Source organism: Camelus ferus, chromosome 32, assembly GCF_009834535.1.
Source record: "Camelus ferus isolate YT-003-E chromosome 32, BCGSAC_Cfer_1.0, whole genome shotgun sequence".
Lineage (NCBI taxonomy): Eukaryota > Metazoa > Chordata > Mammalia > Artiodactyla > Camelidae > Camelus > Camelus ferus.
In genome coordinates, this window is record NC_045727.1 from 9,855,720 (window position 1) to 9,878,600 (window position 22,881).

General features: G+C 60.3%; 1 protein-coding gene across 2 annotated transcripts; it reads right to left on the bottom strand.

Annotated features, from left to right (window-relative positions):
- Positions 1 to 44: 44 nt before the first annotated feature.
- Positions 45 to 18,283, bottom strand: LOC102520773 (proline dehydrogenase 1, mitochondrial). Of its 2 annotated transcripts, XM_032471979.1 has the most exons (15): positions 17,937 to 18,283; positions 14,043 to 14,251; positions 10,408 to 10,442; positions 9,835 to 9,984; positions 8,529 to 8,593; positions 8,217 to 8,333; positions 7,752 to 7,831; positions 6,974 to 7,055; positions 5,909 to 6,001; positions 5,675 to 5,821; positions 5,072 to 5,247; positions 3,951 to 4,046; positions 1,171 to 1,275; positions 726 to 814; positions 45 to 649 (listed from the first exon to the last, which is right to left on the bottom strand). In XM_032471979.1, exons 1-15 carry the CDS (start codon positions 18,195 to 18,197, stop codon positions 462 to 464), a joined length of 1,893 nt encoding a protein of 630 aa, XP_032327870.1. In that variant the 5' UTR covers positions 18,198 to 18,283; the 3' UTR covers positions 45 to 461. The 2 variants fall into 2 exon arrangements, with proteins under 2 accessions (XP_032327870.1, XP_032327871.1); XM_032471980.1 differs by lacking the exon at positions 1,171 to 1,275 and having other exon boundaries at positions 17,937 to 18,282.
- Positions 18,284 to 22,881: the final 4,598 nt, after the last annotated feature.

Below are 22,881 nucleotides of genomic sequence, written 5' to 3' on the forward strand. Positions count from 1 at the left end.
GGGCTCTGCGGGGAAAAGCATCGCAGGCATGGAGTTGAGGGCTCTCAGCTGCAAACACAGTGGTTTATTGACAGGCCAGTTCCTCCAGCCTGGCCACTGCCCAACGGTGGGGCTCGGCGCGAGTGGGTTGGACCCTGCAGAAGGCGGTTCTCCTGGGCCAAGGTCTGGGGGTGGGCAGAGACGCAGCCACGCTCACTCACTGAAGGGCAGGCCCTGACGGTTCCCAGTGGCCCTTGCAGGTATGGGGCTCAGCCCACACCCGAGTGCCCACATCCTGGGCGGGGCCAGCAGGGTCTCACCATTTGGGATGTAAAAGGTAAATCCGTGTGAGGCTGGGGTTGGCGGTGTAGCTGTAGTGTCGGTGTCCGCCTGGGGGCCACCCAGACACCCTAGACCCCTGCCCTAAGGGCCCCTGAGTCGCAGCCCAGGTGAGGCAGCATCTGGAGGTGGGGGCTGCAGTGCTAGGCTGGGCGGTGGCAGAGGCTGCCCGTGCGGAGCCTCCGCTTGAGCTCCTGCCACAGCAGCTGCCGCTCCCGCTGGGCACCCTTCATGACCCCGCTGTTCTCCAGGGCTCGGCGGGACAGGTAGGGCAGCACCTCCATCACGGGACCGTAGGGCACGTACTTGTACACGGGGAAGCCTGCCTGGCCTGCACACATGGGCGGCAGCGGTGAGTCCCGGCCCCGGCCGCCCCACCCCCACCCCCCAGGGGATGCCCCGCTCACCCAGCGGGAAGCTGATCTGGTCGCACATGCCCAGAAGCTGGCCAAAGTACACCTGGCGGTCGGCAGGGTGCAGGCCCAGCTCCTCCATCCTGTGAACAGGCAAGGTGGTGGGTGAGCCTCTCTCTCCCTCCCCCACTAGACCCCCAGCCTCCATCCCCTGCAGGGGGCAGTGCAGGTGTAGGCTCTGTCCTGCCTAGACCAGGCCTCCGCCCTGCTGCTCCTGACCGTGGCCCTTGGACACCAAGCTCTCTCCCTCCCCAGCCAGCCTCCCCTCCGGCTGTGCTTGCTCCCCTACGGCCCCTTCCCTGCCGCCCACCTCAACGCAGCGAGGGAGACCCACCCAGTGGCCGGCACTTGGTGTGGCCCCGGGAAGCTCTCAGCCCTCCCCCAGCCCTTCCTCTAGCCCCTCAGTTCCACTGCCATGTTGCCAGCCCCCCAACCCCACCTCCAGCCTCTCACTCTCCCCTCGCTGGCTGCTCTGTCCTTAGGGCAGCCACTAGCCGCTGGCGGCCACCAAGCCTTCAGAGACGCCAGTCTGAATCGAGATGGGCTGCAAGCATCAAACACACATGGGTTTTGAAGACTTAGTGTGAAAAAAGGGTGCAGAGTATCTCACTGTTCTTCTGAAAGCATGTTTAAGTGGCAATACCATGGATATACTGGGTAAATTAAAGTGTATTATTGAAATTAATTTCATCTTTTTTTAACGTGGCTGTTGAAACACTCAGAATTGATGGATATGGCTTGAATTTCTATTAGTGCTGCTTATACATTGGGGTGGGGGCCACCAGCTCTATCCACACCCTCTCCTGTCCTCACACTGCCCCTCACAGAATCTTTAAAAAATTCCCAGGGTTTGAAATACATATTGACGATTCCCACGTTTCTATCTCTGGCTTCCTGTATGTGCAGATCGGACTCGCACGTCTGCACTGGCCCCCTGCAGCACCCAAACCCTTCCACCCTCCAAGGGCGTGTTCAGCCTGGGTCCTCCTCACACCCACCCAGGCTACAGGCTGGGCCTGTTCGTTCCTGTCCCCATCCCTGGGGCCCACCTCCCATCTCCTCACTGTCTCAGGGCCCTGACCCAGGCTCCTGGAGCACCGAGCGCATCTCTCCCTGGACCTCCACACGAGGGTCATCCCACAGACCCTTCCCCTCCTTCCCCCAAAGCTGGGCTCCAGTGTTGCGGCCCCAGTCTCCACCACACTGCCCTGGTATCCAGCTTCTGTGCTTCTGTCCCCCACTAGAACATGAACCACATGAGAGAAGGGTTGCCACCGAGTAGCTGCCTGGCAGTAGTGAGGACAGCTGTGTAACATCCTGCAGGGAACGACCGTTCCCCACTGCTGCTTCCTCCCCGGCCAGTGTCCACGCCCTCTGCCACGTGACTGCAGCCTCTCCCAGCACCGGGATGCAGCTCTCTCCATCCGGCCTGCCCGTATCTGGGCTGGGCACGACTTCCTTTGGCCAACAGAACAGTAGTGAATGTGACTTTGGCAAAGGCTTGCCCTCTTCAGGGCTTCTGGAAACCTGAGACCAACCTGGAGAAGCTTGAGCTGGCGCGCTGGGCACCAGACCTGCAATGCAGTGCCCTTTGCTGCCCCAGCCACAAATGAGTCTACTTAGGCCCAACCAGACCCCAGCTGACCACAGATGCAGATGGACCCCGGGCAAGACTGGCAGAAGCAGCCATGCTGCTGGTTCACGGACCACCTTGTGTTCAGGCCTCTGAATTTTGGGTTGGCTTGTTACTTGGCCAAACTAATACAGGCTGTCTGACTGCGGTCCCTGGTGTGTGGCATCAGGAAGAGGCCCACACTGCTTCCTCCAGGAAGTCCACCCAGGCTGTTCAGGGCTCTGCAGGGGCCGAACCTCCTCCAGGACAGCAGTGTTTGTGGAGCCTGGCACAGGCTGTGGAGGCTATGAGAGAAGGAGGGGGAGCGCTCAGCTGGCCCTCAGGACAGGGTAACAGTGTCCAGGGCAGGAGCCCACTGTGGCCAAGACAGAGAGGACAGACATGTTCCCAGTGGCAAGATCCAGAAACCAGGAGAAAGGCCGTTTTCTTTGTACCTTCCGAAGCTCCAATGTGCCCCGCCTGAGCGGACTGACCACTGCCTAAAACGTGAGTGGCAACCACAGGCAGCTGTGTTCATGACCGACACCCAAGGCGATGGCTGCTGGGCAGGCACAGGGGCTCCATGCACAGCCTCTGGTGAAGGACCTGGCGCCAGAGACTGGCCTCATCAAGGTTCCATCTCAGAATTGTGTTTTTAAGCCTAAGTCAAAGCCAGCTTTTAAAATCTGCAACTCAACCCTGTCTGTACCTTTCGAAAGACAAAGAAACCAGAACTAATCTTCCCTGAGCACGAAAGGTGTTCCTGGCCATCCCACATCCAGGGACAGGATGGGGCGTCCAAGGTGGGACTAGTGCCTGCGGGAGGGGTGCAGGGACGGAGGGAAGAAGACAGAACAGTCCACCCAGCTGGGACGCCACTCGGACCCCTCCAGCCCCCACCCCACATGGAAGCAGCCTGACCCCAACCCAGCAGGCCTTACCCGGGCAGGGGGGAGCTCAAGAAGGACAAGCAGCATGTTACCCAGTGGCTCAGGACGACCTGGGTCAGCGCCCCAGGCAGCCCTGCCTGCCCGCTGTGGGCAGGGAAGGCGAGAGCCAGTAAGGACGCTGCTGCCGGCTTCCTGTGGGGCCAAAACCCGCAGGAAGGTGGAGGCTGGGGAGAGGAGCTGGGGCCCCTGGTGTGGTCCGGTTTGGGTTAATGTATGAGATAAAAGAACGTGGTGATAATACTGGAATTTTTAGGAACTGACTTCATCCTGCCTCTCTGTCTGAGACCATATTAAATTCCAAACATAATTTAAAACGTTAAGAGGAATTGTTTACAAATGAGGTGACAAATCAGAGGCCTCCTAAGGGGACTCCAACATTTCACGCTATTTAAATGACCTAATGGATTTTATTTTTTAATTTGAAACTTCATTAAGTCAGGTATTAATGATAAAAACCAAAGAAGTAACTGCAAATAGCCTTTTTGCTACTGCAGCACGACGCCCAGCCAGGCACGGGGGGTTCTGGGGACCCTAAAGCCACAGCTCCAGCTCTTTCCACAGATGTCCCCTCAAAACCTACGGCCTGCACATGCTTCCAGGCAGCACTCACCCCAGCCCTGCCGACCACGGGGTGCCTGGCGGAGGGGCCGAGCCTACCTGCGCAGCGTGAAGCGCACCGTGTCCTCGTTGTGGGAGGCCACCATCACTGCAGCCCTGGCGTGCTTCAGCTCCTCCAGGACGTAGTTGAGGCACCTGGGGAGGGGAACACGTGAGCTGGGCCAGGACAGGGCAGAGGCCACGGGCAGGCCCAGGGCTTTCCCGTGAGCTGGCTCCCACCGTGGGTGCCCATGGCGAGGGGACCTCGGGGAGGACCACCTGCCCCCTCATCTGGGCTGCACGTTCAACAGGACTGAGGCACAGCACCCCGTGCACCCTGAGAGGTCACAGCTTCACTTCCAGGAAGGGGTCTGGAAGGAAATTAAAGGCCTGGGGACCTCCCTGTCTCAGGGCATGAACAGGGCCACCATCTGGCAGTGAGGACAGTCAGCAGGGTGTGTGTGTTCTGACCCAAAACTCCATTTCCAGCAGCCCTGCCTGGGGGTACAAAAGATAGGGACACCGTATGCTGTGAGTCACCATTGTAACAGGAAGGCATCCCACCAGGAAGCTTGCAGAGCCTGGCATGTAAGCGTGGGCACCCTGCGCTGCCACGGGGGAACACGAGGGTCTGCGCGCTGCCACGGGAGGGTCCGCGCAGGAAGGTACATGGACAAGTGAGGGCAGAGGGCTGACCCACAGATGCACACAGCACGGACGACAGAGCCCCTGGAAGGAAGCAGGGTGTGGCCGGGGCGCGAGCCCATCGGGAGCACACGCGACCCCAGAAGAAGGAGGCGGTCTGTCCCCACTGTGGGACCCGATCCCCAAGATCAACAAGCAGAAGCAGGTGCAAAACATGGGCAGTCCTGGCGTGGAATTAAAAGGCAAATCGGCCTCATGTGGTGGGTGGCGGGGGTGCTGCTGGGGCACAGCTCTCGTCCTCAGCGCCAACAGGAGCAGGCTGGGGCACCTGACAGTCTAGTCTGCTTCAGTAGACTTCCATATTTAACAAAACCCTTAATGCTTTGGGGAAACGTAAAAGCAGAAGAGGCATTGGTTCTGGCCCCAGGGCTGCTTCTGCTTTGACAGGGTCACAGGCCAGCTCGAGCCCCTCGCCTGTTTCCTTGCTCCCCTCCCCAGGAAGCCATAGGCTGCACGGGCCACAGGGGGTGGCACACCTGTGGTACATGGTGTTGGTGGCCTCGTATGTGGGGTTGATGGGGTCCTCGTAGCCAATCTCCAGGGCGCGGGCACGTTCCTGGGCCATGTAGGCGCCACGCACAAGCTTGGCCCCAAAACACCAGCCCTCTCGGCGAGCCAGCTCCACATCCAGGGTGACGTTGTCATAGGCATCCTGCGGGAGCCAGGGCTAAAAGTCGAGGACGACCAGGATGGGCTCCTCCAGCCTGGGTCCCCTGGGGCCTCCCCAGTGTGTAGCCAGCCAAGGTTTGTGCTCAAGGGTCCTGCCCTGAAGTGCCCCTGGGCTCCCCGAGGCACACACACAACTCTGGGGAGGGGCCCAGAGCCTTCATCAGATCCTTAGAGGGAACCAAGCTAGAAACAGTGGGAGAAAACCGTCACTCTCGCAGTCTGGGGCTTGAGGCCCGTTAAGTGAACTCTCAAAAGTTCTTTCATCTTCCTCCAGCCCCTTCAATGCCCTATCTGGGGCCTGAGGCCCGGAGGCGGGGCCAGCTGGCAGCCGTCCTGGGAACCTTTCTCCCACCGGGCCCGGGCCGCCGGGAGGCGTGGGAGCACGGGCGGTGGGAGCACGGGCGGCGCACCTTGAGGTAGCACTGGTACGTGTTGAAGATGAGTGGCTTCTCCACGTTGAACCTGCGCTGCATCTCCAGTGTCAGGCGGCTGATGGCCGGCTGGAAGTAGGTCTGCTCAGCATCCACCATCAGCCGCACACCTGCCTCGCTGGCTTTCTGAGGATGCAGGGAGGGAGTGAGGTCTGTCTGGGGCTCGGGTGAAACAGGTGCCCCCACCCCCAGGCCTGTCCCAGAGTCCCCGACCTTGGCCAGGACATCCATCCTCTGCAGCATCCTTGTCATCTGCAGCTCTTCCTCCTTGGTGAACTGTGACAGCAAGGGCTCCAGCTGTCCCGTCTGAGGGGGCAGCGCAGTCAGGCCACAGCAGGGCTGCAGACCTGGGCTCTCGAAGCCAGCGCTCCCTCTGCCCATGGACACCCTCCCACCCCCAGGTGCTGGGCCAGGACCAGTGGGCCTCATCCCTGCCCCTCCCCTGCCCTGTCTGTGCATTAAGATCTGGCCGGCCACACAGTGTCCCAGAACCATGCTGCCTGCCAGCACACCCTTCCTCACAGGGCTGCTGCCCTAGGTCAGGCCTCTTCCCAAGGAGTCTGCTCCCAGGGACTCCCCAGGGTCCTCAGGATGGGTCCCCTTCTGCTCCCACACAAAGCTAAGGAAGAGACCCTGGACCCACCCAATCACCTGGAAGGCCTCAGCCCCCAGCAGGGAAAGGACCTGGAGGAGGAACCGTGGCTGCAGGCAGACGGGGTCAGCCGCAGCACAGACTCTCATGCAATAGGGGCACAGAGGCATCGTCTCCAGATGGTGGCCTTCAGGGGCTGGGAGGGTCAGCAGTGGGCTCCCACGCTGCTCACTCCACCTGCCCATGAACACCACCCAGGGCACTCCCAGCAAGGTCGCAGGCACCAGGACTGGAGTTTATGGAAGGTGGTGTCTGTGGGATGTTTCCCTGGCCCCTCTGCAGCTTCCTCATATCCTGGCTTGGAGTGGTTTCAAATCAGACCACAAACATCTGGCCACCCTCCCAGGGGCAGATGGAGTCTCATTCTCCACCCCTGAACACAGGCCGGTCTAGCAACTCTCTTTTGACAAACAGGACTGGGCAGAAGTGACAGCATAAGACTTCTGAGGCTAGACTAGAAAAGGTGATGGTGTCTGCCTGCTTGGTGAGGACACTTGTGCTGGGGACCCAGTGCCACTCTGCAGAAGCCCTGGCCGTGTGAGTGGGGACCCTCCGTGACCACCCTGAGAGAACAGTGAGGTTGGGGGGACTGGACGCACACGGACGGGTGGTGTGGGTGGCATCACCTGCATGTTAGGGACCACGAGGTGCTTGGAGAGCTCAGTCTTGCTGTCGATGAGGCTGTCCCAGTCAAGCAGGTCCAGGGTGCTGCAGGGAAGGCGTGTCAGGTCACAGGCACCAGAGCCTCCCCAAAGGACCCGCGGCCACGGGTCTGCTGCAGGCCCAGCCCCAGACCAGCCCCTTCCCTAAAGGAGCACCTGCAACCCAACCCCCATAAAGCCTGCCTCAGTGCTCAGCTTGGAAAGACAGATAAAATGTAAACACTATCTTCTGTTTAAAAAATGGAAACCAAAACACAAACATTCTTTTGTCAGGGCGGCAACAGCAGTAAGAACCCAGGGCACACACCGAGGCCACCACCGGCCACGTCAGGCTTGGGCAGCAGCCAAACATGGGAGACCAAGAAGGAGGGGACGGCATGTAGCCGCCAGCCCCCAGCCCCTCACGCTGCGGCGTGGGGCTCTCCGGTTTCAGCCACCCTCCCCCTTCGCCTTCCCCTGCCTACTGGGTGGGTCCCAGAACGGCTGGGTGTGGCACCCTCACTTCAGAACCCAAATAATCCCATAAGGAGCCCTGCAGTTTGGGGGGCCCTGCCCAGCAGCAGAGCCTCCCCGCAGGACAGCCAGCTCTGTCACCTCCCACTGTGCGTCTCGGGTGGTGGGGGCGGGGAGGGCGGCAGGTCCCTCAGCACCATCATCCCAAGGCCCACGCCCTGGACAAGGGTGGCAAGGATGCAGAGAAGACTCCGGAAATCTCAGTCCCAGCGTGGGGGCCTACTCTTACCCGGACACGCCCAGGGTCTCCGCAGTGAACCAGTTCTCAATCTCTGTCCTGGATGCGATGCCCATCTTCACCACGCTTTCCTTCAGGAGTGAGAAGGTGTCAGTCCAGCCCCATTCACGAACATCTCCTGCCCCCGCCCACTGGTCTGTGATGCTGTACTAAGACCAGGCTACAGTTCTGCCTTGGGTTCTGCCCCACAGATGGGTCTATCCCGCACCCCCCACAATGCACCTGCCCACCCCTGCAGCTCCACAAGGCTCTGCTACCTGCAGGGCAGGTCCTCCTCCAACCCTCCCGCCCAGGACATCCTCAGCCTCTGCTCAGACCCCCTCCCAGACGACCCAGCAGCTGTGGGCTGGGCTGCAGGCCCTGAAGCAGCTCTGGGAACCCAGGCCAGCCAGTTCCATCTGAGCAGGGCTCCCCCTCACCCGCCCACTCACATCCACCGGGCAAGGGCGGCCCCACCTGCAGTGCAGCCACCTCCAGCTTCGTGTCCACGGCAGCCAGCCCAGCCTTGCCCTGCTCTGCAGCCATTTGGTGGAAGAACCGTCTCCACTTGGTCAGCACATCTGAGAACTGCAGCTGCAGACGCACATCGCAAGTGCACACCCCGCCCCCTACCCCCAGGACCTCCGTGTAGCCCCCGAGGCCTCCTCATCCCGCCTGTGGGCCCAGCACCCAGTGCCAAGGCACTGACTGGCACACGAGCTTCCCTTCATGCTCACAGCAGCCCAAGTCCTTACAAACACTCTGCAGGTGGAAGGTGCTCAGAATTACCAGAAACTGGGGTCTCCCCAGTGCGCTGAGCTTGATGGCTGAGAAGCCGTCCTCGCTGGCACCACCTGTGAGAAGCCACAGGAAGAGCTGTCAGGGCTGGGAGTTGTGGGGGGCCAGGAGCCCATGCCCAGAATCTGTGCCACTCAAGAGTGAGGGCACGCTGCTGCCGTGAGACAGACTGCAGGGCTGGTGGTGGCCGATCTGCCTGTTAGTTCCCTACAACACACAGCACTGGGCCACCTTACTGATGGGCCCTGAGGCCACCAAGGAGCTCCAATGATCCAGTCACTAAAACTGAGATGGTGCAGTGGCACCAGCAGATCTGTCCCCCTCCCCAGCCAGGCCCACCCCCACAGGGCAGGCCTTCGGCTCCCAGGAGCCACTCGGGTGGCTGCTTAGCAAACTCAGGCTGAGGTAGATGGCAACAGGAGGGGAAAGCCCGCCGCAGACCCAGGCCTCAGGGCTGGCTGACCACCTACTGGCAGGGGGACAGTGATCCTGCTTTGCCTGTAAATGCCCTGCACATGGCCGCTCGCCAGGGGGACGGGCACTGTGGCCGGGTGTGCATCTGCCACGTGGGTCCAGGCAGTGGGCGAGGGAGCTGGAGAGACCTGCCCACCCTCTCCCAGCCTGTTTCCTCTCCAATGCCGTTGGCATCCGGCTGCCCCGGGGGTTCGTGGGCCACAGAAACGCCAGCAGAGCACAGGCTGGAGGCAGAAGGAACTCATCCTCCACACCCATGTCTCTCCTCTGGCTTCTGGAAGCCCACAACGCACATCTCTGCTCTTGTGTGGCCCTCCCATCTGTGTGCCCCCAGGCAGAGCAGGTAGGGAACCAAGAAGATGCCCCTGGCAGGGACGCTGGGCAGCTGAGTGTCTGCCTGACCACCCAGGGTGCCCCAGCACTGCTCCTAGGGGCTGCTTCCAGGCGTCACTCACTCTCATTCCTTTCAGAGGGCAGCAGGAGGGCTGCTGGGGACCTGCTGGGTGACCAGTGAGGAGAGTCCAGCCCCTGCCTGGGACTGGGGGCCACTCAGCCCACTGACGGGTCCACATCTGGGCACCTGGTGCCAGCAAGGGGAAGGCACCCTCCTGGGACAGCCGGGCTCCACAGGAAGGGTCTGGACTCAGGGTGACCCCAGACTGACGCTCCTGCTTGTCACCCAGGTCATGCTCACAACCCTCTGGGCCACCCAGATGGGGACGAAGCCCTGGGCGAACACTCCGGCCACAGCCTCACATCTGCCCACCAGCACCTCCATGAGGCTGGGCCCAGCGGGGGTCAGCCGGCAGCGAGCAGGGCCCACCTGAAGCCTCGATGCAGCGCAGGAACGTCTCCATGTGGCTGTCACACTTGGCCTCGCTGGCGTAGAAGTAGGTGCGCGCGCTGACGACACCGCCCCGGCGGTCTCCAAATGCCCGGTGGGCCTGGAACTGCTTCTCCCTCTTACTGGTGCCTGGAGAGGCGGGCAGGGCCCTGAGCAGGCTCCCAGCTCTGCGCTGCGTTCCGGCTCCAACCCCATGCCAGGCACCCAGGCCCTGCCGACCCTGGCCCCCACACTGTGCTGCTCCCTGCTCCCCAAATCCACCTGCCTGACATCTGCTGTCCCTTCTTCCTAGCCAAGCCCTAGTCATATGGAAACCCTGGCCAGGAAGGCAGAACTCAGACCCACTGAGGGTAGAGTCGACTGGGTCCCCGGGAGAGGCTGTGAGGACAGGGCAGCCACTCAGAATGACAGGCGGGGTGCCCGGGGACACAAGGAGGAGCCACAGCATCACCCCCAGCCCCAGGCTTGCGCGTGCCTCTGACACCAGGTCTCCCGAGCCAGGGCTGTGCGGGTAGGAGAGTGTCTGTTCCTGAATGGCTGCCCCTCACTCACCACGGCTGTCCCTCTCCACCGCCGAGGTACAAGACCTGCGGGAAGGAAGACGAGGGCGAGGGTCAGGGTCATGCCACCTCCAGCACAAGTGACAAGCGTGTCCCACTGAAGAGGTACAGGGGGAGGAAGCTAGAGGTGGAGCCCTGATCCTGACCAAGGAGCGGAGTGTCACCTGGGCAGGTGAGAGTGACTGACCCCACACCACTACCCGGCCTCCCGGGTCACCCCCTCTGAGCCTCGCAGACAGGACCCAGCCAACCAGCCAAGCCCTGTGCCCCGAAAAGCCCTGGGTCTCCCCGTGGGTGGAGCCCCCCACAGAGAGTGAGGAGGGGGAAGAGCAACACAGAGGCAGGAAGTGGGTGGGTCCTTGAAGCTGGCATCCCTTCCCATGAGGAAAGGGTGGGGCCGCGTGCCAGGCAGGGCCAAGGAGGATGACGAGGACTAGGGAGACAGGGAAGCCACCAGCGGAAACGACCCCAGAGTCGAGGAGAGGGGAGCGAGGCCGCGCTCTGCCCTCCCCACTACCCCGCCCGCCTCTCAGGGTTGTTTTCAAACCAGCAACCAAAACTTTTCCTTTAAAATGCAAGCTCTTCCTTGGCCATCACACCTGAATAACCCCGAGTCCTCTTGCAGACAGGACACTGAGGCCACCCTGGGAGTGGGCACCTGTAAGAGCAGACCGAGGTCCCCCCACTGTGGCCCCCAGGTGGTGGCATGACCTGGCACCACCATCTGCACCCAGGCAGGGGCCTCATCCCAAGGTGGTGTCTGTCGGGGACTCAGGACTACACCATCATCACACAGCCCACAACCTGTGGGTATCTGCCTTCTAGGAGAGGACACCATTATCCAGGGGCTCCCAAGGGCCTGCGGCCATGTGACAGTCCCAGTCAGCATTTCCACCGCTGGCCCATCTACCCTCTGAGCCCCAGCCAGTCTCCAAAAGCACAGAGGAGCCAGTTGGCCACACAGCCACACAGTCAGTCTCCGAGCAGATGACACTCATCAGGAACGGGGCTGCACTCTGGACGAGGCCAGGCGAGGAGTGGGTCACAGGGAGACAAAGATGGCAGTTACCAGACTAGGGGGTGGGGGGGTGTCGTATCACCATGGAGAGAAGGAGGAGCATGCTCTGTGCGCGCATACACGTGCACACACATGTGCACACATGCTCACAGACACACGCACAACCCAGGATGTGGAGAAGGGAACAGAGCAAGAGAGGATAGCAGGAGTGACCCATGGGCTTGCAGAAGTGGCAGGAAGACCCCAGCCATCCCCTCGGCCACCTCCAAGCTCACCTCTGCATCAGGTGACTTGTTGGCTGGGTGCCTTTTAGAAAAAAGCAGAAAGTGAGGGGAAACCACGCTGGCTGCCCTCACAAGAGCTCTCCCTGGTCAAATGCAGGAGGAGACAAGCGCCCCCGGGCCCTGGCTCCGGGCAGCACCCAAGACACTACACACGCCGGTCCCGAGGGAGCGGCTGCTGCCCTGGGGAGCAAGGCCGGGCCCCGCCTCCAGCCAGCCCTGGGACTGCACGGCCAGACAGACACACCTGCCTTCCACACTGTCCCTGGCAGTCCTCATCACAGCCGGTCATCAGGAGGAGCCCCAGCCCCACGGCTCTCAGCCTGCAGGGGCCACCTTGGGGGGCTTCTCTCCTAGACTTAGGGCCTGGGCCTCTGCCTTCTAACAAGTGTTCCAGGAAACACCATCCCACTCCCTCCTGCTCCCTACCCTGGGGAAGCCCTCCTGGGCCCCCTCCTCCCAGGGCCACCAGGCCTCCTCACGTCCTCAGGATGCCCGCTGGGCCTCCTGCACACTCAGGTGCCTCAATCTTTTCCATGCCTCTTACAGTAGGTGCCTGGGGCAGGCCCCCCACCACCTGCACTCTCCCTCCCCCACCCCACTCCTGTGGGGCATGTGGCCTTTGCATCATTCCCTAGAGCAGGGCCTAGGGGCCTGTGAGAAATCTGTTCCCTACACAGGGGTCCTGATGGAGAACACACAGCGAGCTGGGCAGGCCCCTCGATGGCGTGGATGTTTAACCAGCGCCTTTGAGCCTGGTTGTGCCCCTTCGGCCAGACCCCCACCAAATACACAGGGCTGCCTGGCAGCAGACCTTCCTCGACACCTGTCACTGGCATTGGGCGGTGGCCACCGTGTTAGGACAGGAAGGGACTGGTACTCATGCCCCAAAGCCACCAAGCAGGGCTCTTGCAGCACAAGGGGCACCAACAGCAGGGGAGCCCAGGGTCACAGGCTGCACTGCCCAGAGCAGGGAGAGGCCGCCCACCTCTCAAAGCTCCCCTTCAGGGCAGGGAGGAAGCCAAGACGATTGCCCTGGGAGAGAGGTCTCTTCGTACCAGAGAGAGAAAACCCCATTGTGAAACCACCAGCCTTCACCCAGACCCAGTGGGGACACAGCCCACTAGTTATTCAAAAGGCAGCCTCAGTGAGGACTGCAGGCCCAGCCCACAGCCCCACCAGGAACACAGGGGTGCCAAGCTGGAGAACCCCGCCTTCACGACAGCGAATTGCAAGGCAGGGGCTCGGCCCCCCGGCCCAATCCACCAGCAGCTCAGCTGGCTAGGACATTCTGTTCCCAAGCCAGAAGCCTCATGTGACGCCTTCCCCTCCTCTCCCTCCCTTCCCCTCCTCTCCCAGGCCACAGCAAACACCAGAGCTTGAGTCAGGGCAGGTCAGGACTCAGGGGCCCAGAGGCAAGCGAAGGCCAGCCTGGAGGGGTGCAGGCACCAGCCCAGAACCAGGTGTTCTGCACAGAAAGGGCTAGTCCTGCCTGGATCTCCCATGAGGCTGCTATTCCGGGAAGCAGAGGGTGACCTGGTCCTCAAATGTGGTCCTATGGCCCATCTAGGAGCGTGGGTCAGGGAGGTGCCCATCTGTCCCCATACTCACTGTCCAAAGAACGGGCCTTGCAGCTAGTCAGTGACTGGGGCTGGCCTGCCACACCCCTCCTGGCAGCACACTCCTTTCTCTTTGGAGAAAGGCGCCAGGCCTGGCAGACTCCACATCCACCAGGCAGAGCCAGTCTGCTGATTGTGCCTGCTGGTTAGGAAATCGTCTCAGGGACCAGGCACAGGTGGGGCAGTGGGACCCATCCAGGGGGACAGGAATCCCCGAAGAGAAGCTTCGCAGAGCAAGAGGCTAGAGAACCTCTGACACCAGAGGGGGCAGATGTATTTTGCAAACTGCTGGGTAGCACCTATGCTCAGCCTTGGGGGCCGTATGGCACCTGCCATGGCCACTTCACTCTGCCCCTGTATGGCTAAAGCAATTTGAATACCATATAATTTTCACATGTCACAAAACATTATTCTTGCTTCATCTCAACCATTTAAAAATACAGCAATGATTCTTTGTTTGCAGACTGTACAAAACCAGGTGGATCAGACTGGGGACCATAGTTTGCCGACCCCTGTCCTTGCCCCTCCTCCAGCCTCGTGCACACAAGGCCTTCAGTGAAAGCCCAGAGCTGTCATCCTCACAGGGCAAAAACACAACCCCAGGCAGACCCCAGAAGGCGGCCGGCAGTCCGGCAGTCAGGCAGACCCAGCTCTCCCAGCCAGGCCTCGGCCCAGCTCCGCTGTGGCAGGACTGCCAGGCAGGCCTTACTCCATCTCCTTGCGCTCAGCCTCCTCGGGGGTGAGGTCCTCCTCCACGCTGTAGTCCAGGATGGAGCCCACGCCGAAGGCCCTGTTGTGCTGGATCAGGGGCCGGATGGACTCCTGGTCCTCGCCGGCCACGAACTGCCCATAGAAGGTCATCTTCATCAGTCTGTCAAACAACCTTTGCCCCAGAAGTCTCCTGGTGAGATGCAGCAGCTTAAAGGCAAAGGGAAGGGACTGTCCTGGGCCACCCGGCACCCCCGGTCTCCAGCAGGACACCCCTGCTTCCCCACCCATCACAAAGCCTTGACACACTCTCCCCAGGCCCAAATTCTGCTCATGGCCTTGGTTTTGTGGTGACACAACCCGAAGCTGCTTGCTTCTCCACTCACAGTAACTGCCCATCACACACTCCTCAGGCAGGGCGGCTGGTCCCAAGCACTGCCCTTGCCTCCCTACCCTGCACACTCATGGGTGACCCCAGCAGCACACAGCGGTCTCCCGACCACCGCTTGGTGGATAAAGAAGTGAATGGAGGTCTCTCTGAGAACAGCAGTGGGCGTGTTCATAACATTCTCTGTATCCACACCTGTGCGGGTTACGTGGGGAAGAGGAGGTTTTGGTGTGACTTTGTAGAAGGTGAGCACCCAGGTTTTTCAATGTTTTATTCTAAGCCCTAAAACAGTACCTGGCAAGGGCCAGCCCTCCAGTGGTTGTTGAACAGATGAACACATGCAGACTCAGAATGAGTGTGAGTCTGCTGGAGGAAGGCTAGGCTAATAGGGAGCCAGGTGACCATCCATAACATCTGAGATGAATGCCCACCTGAGACCAGCGGGGACTCAGCACAGTCACCCAGAGCCACTGCAGACCAGCAGCTCAGCAGACATGCCTCTAAGGAAGACAGCCGCCCTCAACCCCTCAGCTTTCTCCTCCAATCACATTTCACCAAACCCCAAACTTCTGCATCATTCATTCAAGTGTCCCAAGCAGCTTCCTCCTGCCTGGCACAATTCTAGGCTAAATTGTGGACGAGGAGCTCACATCCTAGTTGCAGGGAGACCCAGAAGGAGGGAAGTGCAAGGTACCTACACAGAGTGATTCGGAATGGGGAGTGAGGGGGTGCCGGCCAGGGCAGGGGCAGGAGGCGCTGGCTATCTTAGATCCAGGGCAGGGGGCTTGCCAGGAAAGGAGGTGACATGGAGCTCCTGCACTGGGGACTGCCAAGGCAGGAAGGAATGAGGACAAGGAGGCCCCTGGGGCCAGGGGATGACCACTGGGAGGACAAACCCACCACCTGTCTGGGAATTCCTGCATGTCCACTACCCCACCTCCAGCTCCAAGACAGGAAAAGCCTAAGGTTTCTCAAACCCTACGGATAGCACAAGTCCACTTTTTGGGGGGAACATTTCTTGGGATCAGGGCTTCAGGAAACAATCTAGCCTAAGCAAAAGCATGAGTGAGTCACACACTTTCATCCCGGTACCAGTCCCAAACAGCCTACTCCACCCAAATGTAGACACACTTAACTACGGCTGGGGCTCAGACAGAGACGCTTAGGAGTCACACCTGCAGAAGCCTCGAGGGGGAAGTCTCCCAGGCCATCGCGTCTGCCTCGCTGCAGCCTCTCTGCAGGGCCTGACTTTATTGAATCTCATTACTTTAAAAAAAGAAGATTAGAAATGGAAAGTGAAAGTTCCAACCAGGACACGGGCAGGCCTCCTCCACCTCAGAGGAGACCTGGCCAGAGCAGCCCCGCAGGAGGAAAAGCCAAGTCCTGGACATATCAAAGCTCACCCCAGAGGCGGCAGGGCAGAATCTGGGACCTGAACACCATCATTCAGCTCTGGAAAACCCCTGACATCATATATGCTAGTTCTGAGGACTGTCAGAAACACACCTTGTGTGGAAGTGGGCCGACTGTCTGCTCTTGTTCTGGCAAACTGTCCCACCAAGGGTAAATAATTTAGGCTGTGCGGGCCACACAGTCTCTGCCATAACTACCCAACTAGCATGAAAGGCGCCCCAGCCAATGCTCATTGAAGGGACAGAAACAAGGCTGATGCTGGGATACGGTCCAGGGGTCGTAAGCTGGTGACCTCCTGTTCCCCAAGGGGAGGCAGGGCTCAGAAGGAACAACCAACAGTGAAGACCACCCAGGTACCCAGAGCCAGTCACTCAACCTCTCACCCTGGCAAAGGGGAGGCCAGCCTGTCAAGGGGACGACGGATGCACATGGGGCAGGTCTGGCGGTTCTAAGCCAACTCCAAAGCAAAGTGGCCCCTTTAAAACCACCCTGGCGTCAGGTGTGCCCCAGGGTGATGAGGATAGCCCCACCTCTTCCCTAGGTAGGAGCACCCTTTGTGGACTTAGAAACTTGCACCAGTAACACTCACTCATTTTCACCGTGAAAGACTCAAACAGGCCACATGCTGAGCAAGGACGGGTAAAGCTGGTTCTCTCCTCCCTGCCCTTCCTCCCATGAGGGGCCTTGTCAGTCCCATCCTCTCTCTCACACTCTCCTGTGATGGCTCACACCCAAGCACAGAGAAGACCTGGATTTTCTAAACTCTTCTCAAAAAGGCCTGCCTTCCGGCAAGTGCAGGCCCCCCGCTGCGTCCTAAGCCAATGCTGCAGCTCACACTGGGCTCCTGCAGGCTTTCACTCCCGGGGGGCAGGAGCTGCACAGACCTGCACTGGCTCCGCAGGAGGAATTTTTGCTGCAGGCTAGAGCACGTGGAAGAACCAGGTTCTGGTGAGCAGCCCACAACTCTGCAGCATGGCCTCTGCCCCATTTCCTCCAGCAACAGGAGCCAAGGCCACTGTCTCCAGTGGGACCACCAGCAACGACAACAGTGGAACAGGTGCCGCGGAGGGCACACAGAGCACCTCACACAGTTACTGGGCTACTTAAGGATGTCCCCAGGACACAGGGAGAACAGGAGGAGAGCCCGGGAGAAGTCTTCCTGCTCCTCCAGGCACCCACAGTACAGTCCCAGCATAATGACACTTCCCCCAGGCAGGCACTCGAGAGACAGTGGAGCTGACATGACCCCCCCAACCTGTCACCCACAGTACTCCAGAGCCCACAGCTATGCTGGCTTCTCTGCTGGTTTTGAACCGTGCCTGTCAGAGCCACGCAACTCTAACTTAGTGGGCCTCTGCCCTCACCTTCCACCCACAGTGGCCTCACTTCACCTATGCCCAAGGTGTGGCTTGCGCTCCTCCTAGGTCCAGACACCCCAGCCTCTCCCTGGGGCCAAGGGAGGCAGCACAGTACCCTGAGCACAGTCTCATCTGAGAAATCAACACCACCTGCACTGAAAGCCGTCCAGACCCTTGGCACCAACTGGACCCTTGCTTTTAAACTGTTTCCAGGATCACCTTGACTGACAGTGGCTAAGACACTTCTGCTTTTTACTTTCCCAGAGCCCTCACACTTTTCAAAGTTACTGTGTTAAAGTTTCAAAAGTTGGATATTTGAGCAGCTTCCCATTTTCCCTCAACACTGTCTGTTCAGAGAGGTCATGTCTGGGGAGCCCCTGGGTCACAGCTTCCAAGAACTCTGGGGACCCAGGCTATGAGCCATTGAATACTGCCAGGCTTCCCTTTGGGCAACAAGGGTGACGCTCAGTTTTAAACTTCAGGTAAAACTATGTATTACTGCAAGTAGTATACAGCTTAGAAATTAAACTGGTCTTCGTCTTTAGTTGCTAGTAACTGACATGTAGTAAAGTTCACGGACCCGAAAGGGAGTGCAGGAAACCCCTCCCTCCCGGCTACAGGCGCTGCTCCAGAGCTCCACTTTGCACTTGGAAACCATAACGGCTCCCAGCACCCGCAGAAGACCCCGCGGGGCCCTGGCCGCGCGCCCCTCTGCATCCCTGCAGCCCCCGCGCACCTGCTCGTGGCGCGCCAGCAGCGCGGGCGAGGCGCAAAGGCGAAGCACCAGCAGGCTGCGCGCCAGCTCCCAACTGTACCGGCTCCGGTACGCCTCCTGTGTGTTGCCGAAGTCCACGGCGGGCACTGGCGACCGCACGGCCTCGGCAGCCCCGCGTCCCGGGCCCGCGGCCGGCAGCTCGCTGGTCGCCTGCGCCGTGGACTGCGTGGCGCGGCGAGAGACTCCGGAGCGCAGAACGAAGAAGATGCGTTTCAGATACATGGCCGGGGGCGCGCGCCGGCCGGGGCCAATTAAGTACTTGACGCCGGCCCCGCCCCGCCGGCCCGCGACCCTCTCCCGGCCACGCCTTCTCCCCTGGAGGCCCCGCCCCGCTCCCTGCCCAGCCCGCGCTCGTCCGCCCCTAGTGCTTAGGGCCACGCCCCTTTCCCAGAAGGCCCCGCCCCTAATCCTAACCCTAACCCCGAGCCACACCCTCTCCTCCGGAGGCTCCGCCCCGCGCGTTCCCGAAGGGTGCGCGTCCCCCAGCAGGCCCCGCCCACCGAGCCTCGCCACGTGCACCTGCACCTAAACCCCACTTCTCGGCTGGGGCCCGTACCCCCGAGGAGACCCTGCCTCCTTGGCTGACCACGCTAGCTCTTCCTGCTCCGCTGGAGTCCCATCCTCCCCTCCACCCCTTCTCCCGACTAGGCTCGGTGTCCTGGGGCCTTGCCTGCAACCAGGGGTGTGATTTCCCAGGTCCTCAAGCTGGCCAGGGGGGTTCAGAGCCAGCCGTCAGCCCCATCGCACACCTGCACACCTGGGCGCCTCCCTGGTTGAGCTGAAGGAACTCAGCTGAGGCCTGGCCTGCGGAGACTCCAGGAAGGCCCAAGGCATTGCCGTTTGTCCTCTCCTGTAAAGGGGCTTTGAGAAGCCCTCCGTCCTCTCCCCGGCCTAAGGCTCCACAGTGGGCAGGAGTCTCCTTAGCGGCTTGCCAACTCCATTTTCTCCCGTCTTTCCGGTCCCACCGCCCACCCAGTGAGCAAGTGCAGACCATCAGTCTCCCGTTGCAAGCCCTGCAGCCCCAGTGGTTCCAACACCTTGTTTCTCCCCTACAGGCCCCACCCTCAGTACTGCCCTTCCGTCTGACAGCAAAGCCCCTTCACTCCTAAGGACTTTAGGGCCTTCCCACCTCTGTCCCTCTGCCTGGGGATTCCCTTCCTTCCAATGTCAGGCTCTGCCTGCTCTCCCAGCCCCAGATATCATCTCCTGGGGGGGACCCGTCTACACGGCCCACCCTAGCGCCCCCCTCCCCATCACTCCCTCTCCTGCTTCTTCTCAGGATGCTTCTGCACCCCCACGGGTGCTGGGTCTGACTGCGGGTGGCGGCCTCACTTCCCACCTTGCCCGCCTGTTTCACTTGGCTCACTGGGTTCCCCATGCATCTTGGTGCGCTGGACGCCCTGACCTGTTCAGCACTGGAGACTGAGTAACTGTGGGGCCTCCTGTGCACTGCATCCCAGGCTTCTACCTGCCAGATGCCTGTAGCTCCCTTCCCTCAGCCCTGCCAATGTCCCCAAGGGACACAATCGCCACCATCTACACTGAGGGAGGCTTCTTGACAATGCCACGGGTTTCCTGCCCACCTCCTCCCACTGCAGTTGAAGAGAAAAAGGGAAAGACATGGGACAGGTGAGTCAAGGACCAGGGGCAGGAACTTGGGGAGGGTCCCTCCAGCAGCTCAGAAACTTAGGTCACCAAGAGTAGATCAGCCTTGGTCACTGGCCGTGGCCACCAGACTCCCCCATTTTCCTTTCACAGATGAACTTCCCCCTCCCACAAGCCCTCAGGGACTCATGGCTGCCATCTGGACAAGGCTGCAGGGCTCAGCCTCGCTCACACACACCTGCATCTCACCCTGCTGGTCAACCTGCTGAGCCCTCCTCTGCACTCCAGGCCATCCGCAAGTGCTCTCAGGCACCTGCCCCCCACCCCCACCCCCGTGCGTTAGCCCCTTGTCTCGTCCCTCTCAGGGTCAGCTTGGTGGGCGCATCCCCAGCTGGGTGGTGACCTTGGTGCCGTGTCCCGGCCATCTGCTGTGTCCCTCCCCAACTGCCTCCTGATGTGTCTTTACTGAATGAAGGAAAGAAGGGGCAGTGGAATGTGGGAAGTTTCACGCCAGGCTCTAGGCTGGTGACTGGTTGAAGACTCATCCTCCAGGTCCTGCCCTGAGCCCCGAGTCTCCGGGGATCACACCCACCCCTCGCCCAGCACCCTGGCTCCTGCTTTCCATGGAGACACCCCTTTGATGCCATGTCTCTCCTCTGCCAGGCACACCAACCTGGCCTGGACAGCACTCCCCCAAGAGCATCTGCACCCAGTTACCAGGACTGGACCCCGGTCCCCAGTCCTCAGCACCTGCCCAGGCAAATGTGTCAGCACAAAGTGCCGCTGAGCAGTTCTGTGGGCACTTGGTGGAGCACACACCAGTCGGTGTCGGTGTGCGCTCCCTGCCGACATTCACATTCGGGGCTGGAGAAGGTGGGAGGAGCTGCCTCTAAGCCCGCCTCTCCCCACCAGGAGCTGGTGCTGTGCTTTGCCCATCTTCAGATAATCTTGTTGATCTTATCCGCCCCTGCCAGCGACCTCCCTCTACCACACTCTGTTAGGGGCCAGGCTGGGTGTACTGGGGCACCACCAGCTGGGCCTCCGCTCCTGCACTGATAATGGAGGAGGCTGATGACCATCCGCATCACACACGTTCTTGGCAAAATGACTGCGCACGTGAAATGCCAAGTCCACCCGTGGGCCGAACTTCCCATGCACCTCTCCTCTAACGACCTATTCCTGCTCTGACTCAGGGACTAAGGGGGTGGAGTCTAAGCCAAAATACAGCTGCAGGGTCCAGGCAAATCTCCCAGACAAGGCAGCACAGTCATGTGGGGGTCAGTGCATCCTGACCACACAGGACAGTCCCCAGGAGCCTGTTCAGCCCTGCCTCATGCGTGGGAGGTCACGCTGGGTTCCTCACCTCACATCAGGGCTGGACTCCTGTCCTGTCCTCCTGAGAGATCTGAGAGGGTCGGATCTCAGGGGAATTGGTCATGTGGCAGTCACCTGCTGGCCACCCCCTGACGAGGGCTAGTCAGCAAGGCCTGGGGCTCCAAAGAGGAAGCACCAGACCCTAGTGGGCAGCCAGCCCAGCCACCTCAGCACACTTACCGACCCCTTGTGCCACAGTTGTGTGATACAGCTCCTTGCCGAGAGCCTCCCTTTGAGTTCCTCCTGCGCCCCATCTCCTACAGGTGCCCAGGGAAGTGTCTGTTTCCACTTCATCCTTAAATGTGGCATTGGAACTCTGTCAAAGTCATGATTTTCCCCCCATTCCTCTTATGGGTATTTCCTGAAATATTTGCCTGAACCATGGCTCTGCATCGGAACTCATTCTGATTTAGTACAGTTTACTGCTTTCTCTGTACACATTTTTACTGATAAATTTGCTGTCTGCACGCAGAGGAATTCATTCACATTTGTTTAATTTTAGGCTTGTCTTTCTGTTATAGACCTGCACCAAACACAGGCCAGTATTGACTCCCCCAGAGTGCAGACTCCCTCATCAGCACAGTATCCCCTCATCCACTCCCTGCTGGCTGTCACAGATTCTGCCCCAGCTCTGTTTAACTCTGTGATTTTAGTTATTTTTTCAGAGCTAGTCAAATATGATTGCATTTTCTGACAATGTGATGGTCTGCTGGATCCCAGACCACGCTACTGTGCCTACATGAATGCCGTCCCCTCACCGGCCACTTCATGTGCTGACTTTCACTACATGTGAGGAAAGGCATTCAGATATCCCCCCAGATTCTTTCCCTGTAAAATCAAAGTGTCCTCTATGTGCTGATGAGCGTGGCACAACCTTCCCCACAGGAGCTATGATGCTGCCCCATTTTGTGCGGGGAAAATTGAGGCTCAGAGGGGAGGAAGGTCCTGCCCAAGGGCCCAAGGCAGGATTTGAAGCCAGGGGCAGGGTCCCCAGAGCCTTCTTCACCTTTTCCAGTTATCAGGCGTGTGCAAGGTCCATGGAACACCTGACCCATCGGGGATGCACCCGGCTGGCACCGGGCTGGGGGCCTGGGGGCCAGGGAGGCAGGAGTGTGGGAGCCTTGACGGGGGGCCAATCCGGAGGGACCTGCAGCCATGGCGGCGGAAGGGAGGGCGTGGCAGCAGATCAAGGCAGGGTAAGCTTGGAGTCTGAGGTCAGTGAGGTGGAATCCTGCATGTGAAGAGGGCAGTAGGTGCCAGGGCTGAAGACACCTTTAAGGGGACGGAGCTGGCGTGTGCCCTAGGAAGGCTGGAGTAACATGACAGCAGTTCTCGTGTGTCCGTGGCTCAGCCTGTGCTGAGAAGCACAGGGACTCAGAGCAAGGCTCCGGGCCAGAGAGAGTTTGGGACTCCCTCTGCGGGGAAATGAGAATAGTAGTGATACCCTCCTCGGGGTTGCTGCCAAGATGCAGTGGGCACCGAAGGCGTTTGGCCTAAGCCCCGGCACCCACTAAACACCTGACAAGCCAGATCTGTGCTCTCACCACCTACTCAGGGCACCTGAGAGGTGCAGGATCTCCCCAGGCTGGGAGGGAGCCTCAGGGGATGGCAGGGCAGGGCTTGAAGATGAGCAGGTTATAGGCAGGGGATCCCGTGCGAAAGGGGCTACCCCACTGGCATCAGTCCTGGGACAGGGACGTGGCAGTGCCCCCCACCCAGAGCTACCTGCATGATGGTGGTTCCCCTGGGGGTGGTGGCAGTCACCAGGGACCTGCACCTTGTGGATGGCCAATGGGTCCTGGACGGAGACTCAGAGGCAAGGCCATCCTCGGTCTCCCTGCCTGCAGTCCTCCCTGGGTTACCCCACACACCCTGTGAGTCTGGGCGGGAGGTGAGAGACATGCCACGTGGTCCTCTGGGGTCAACC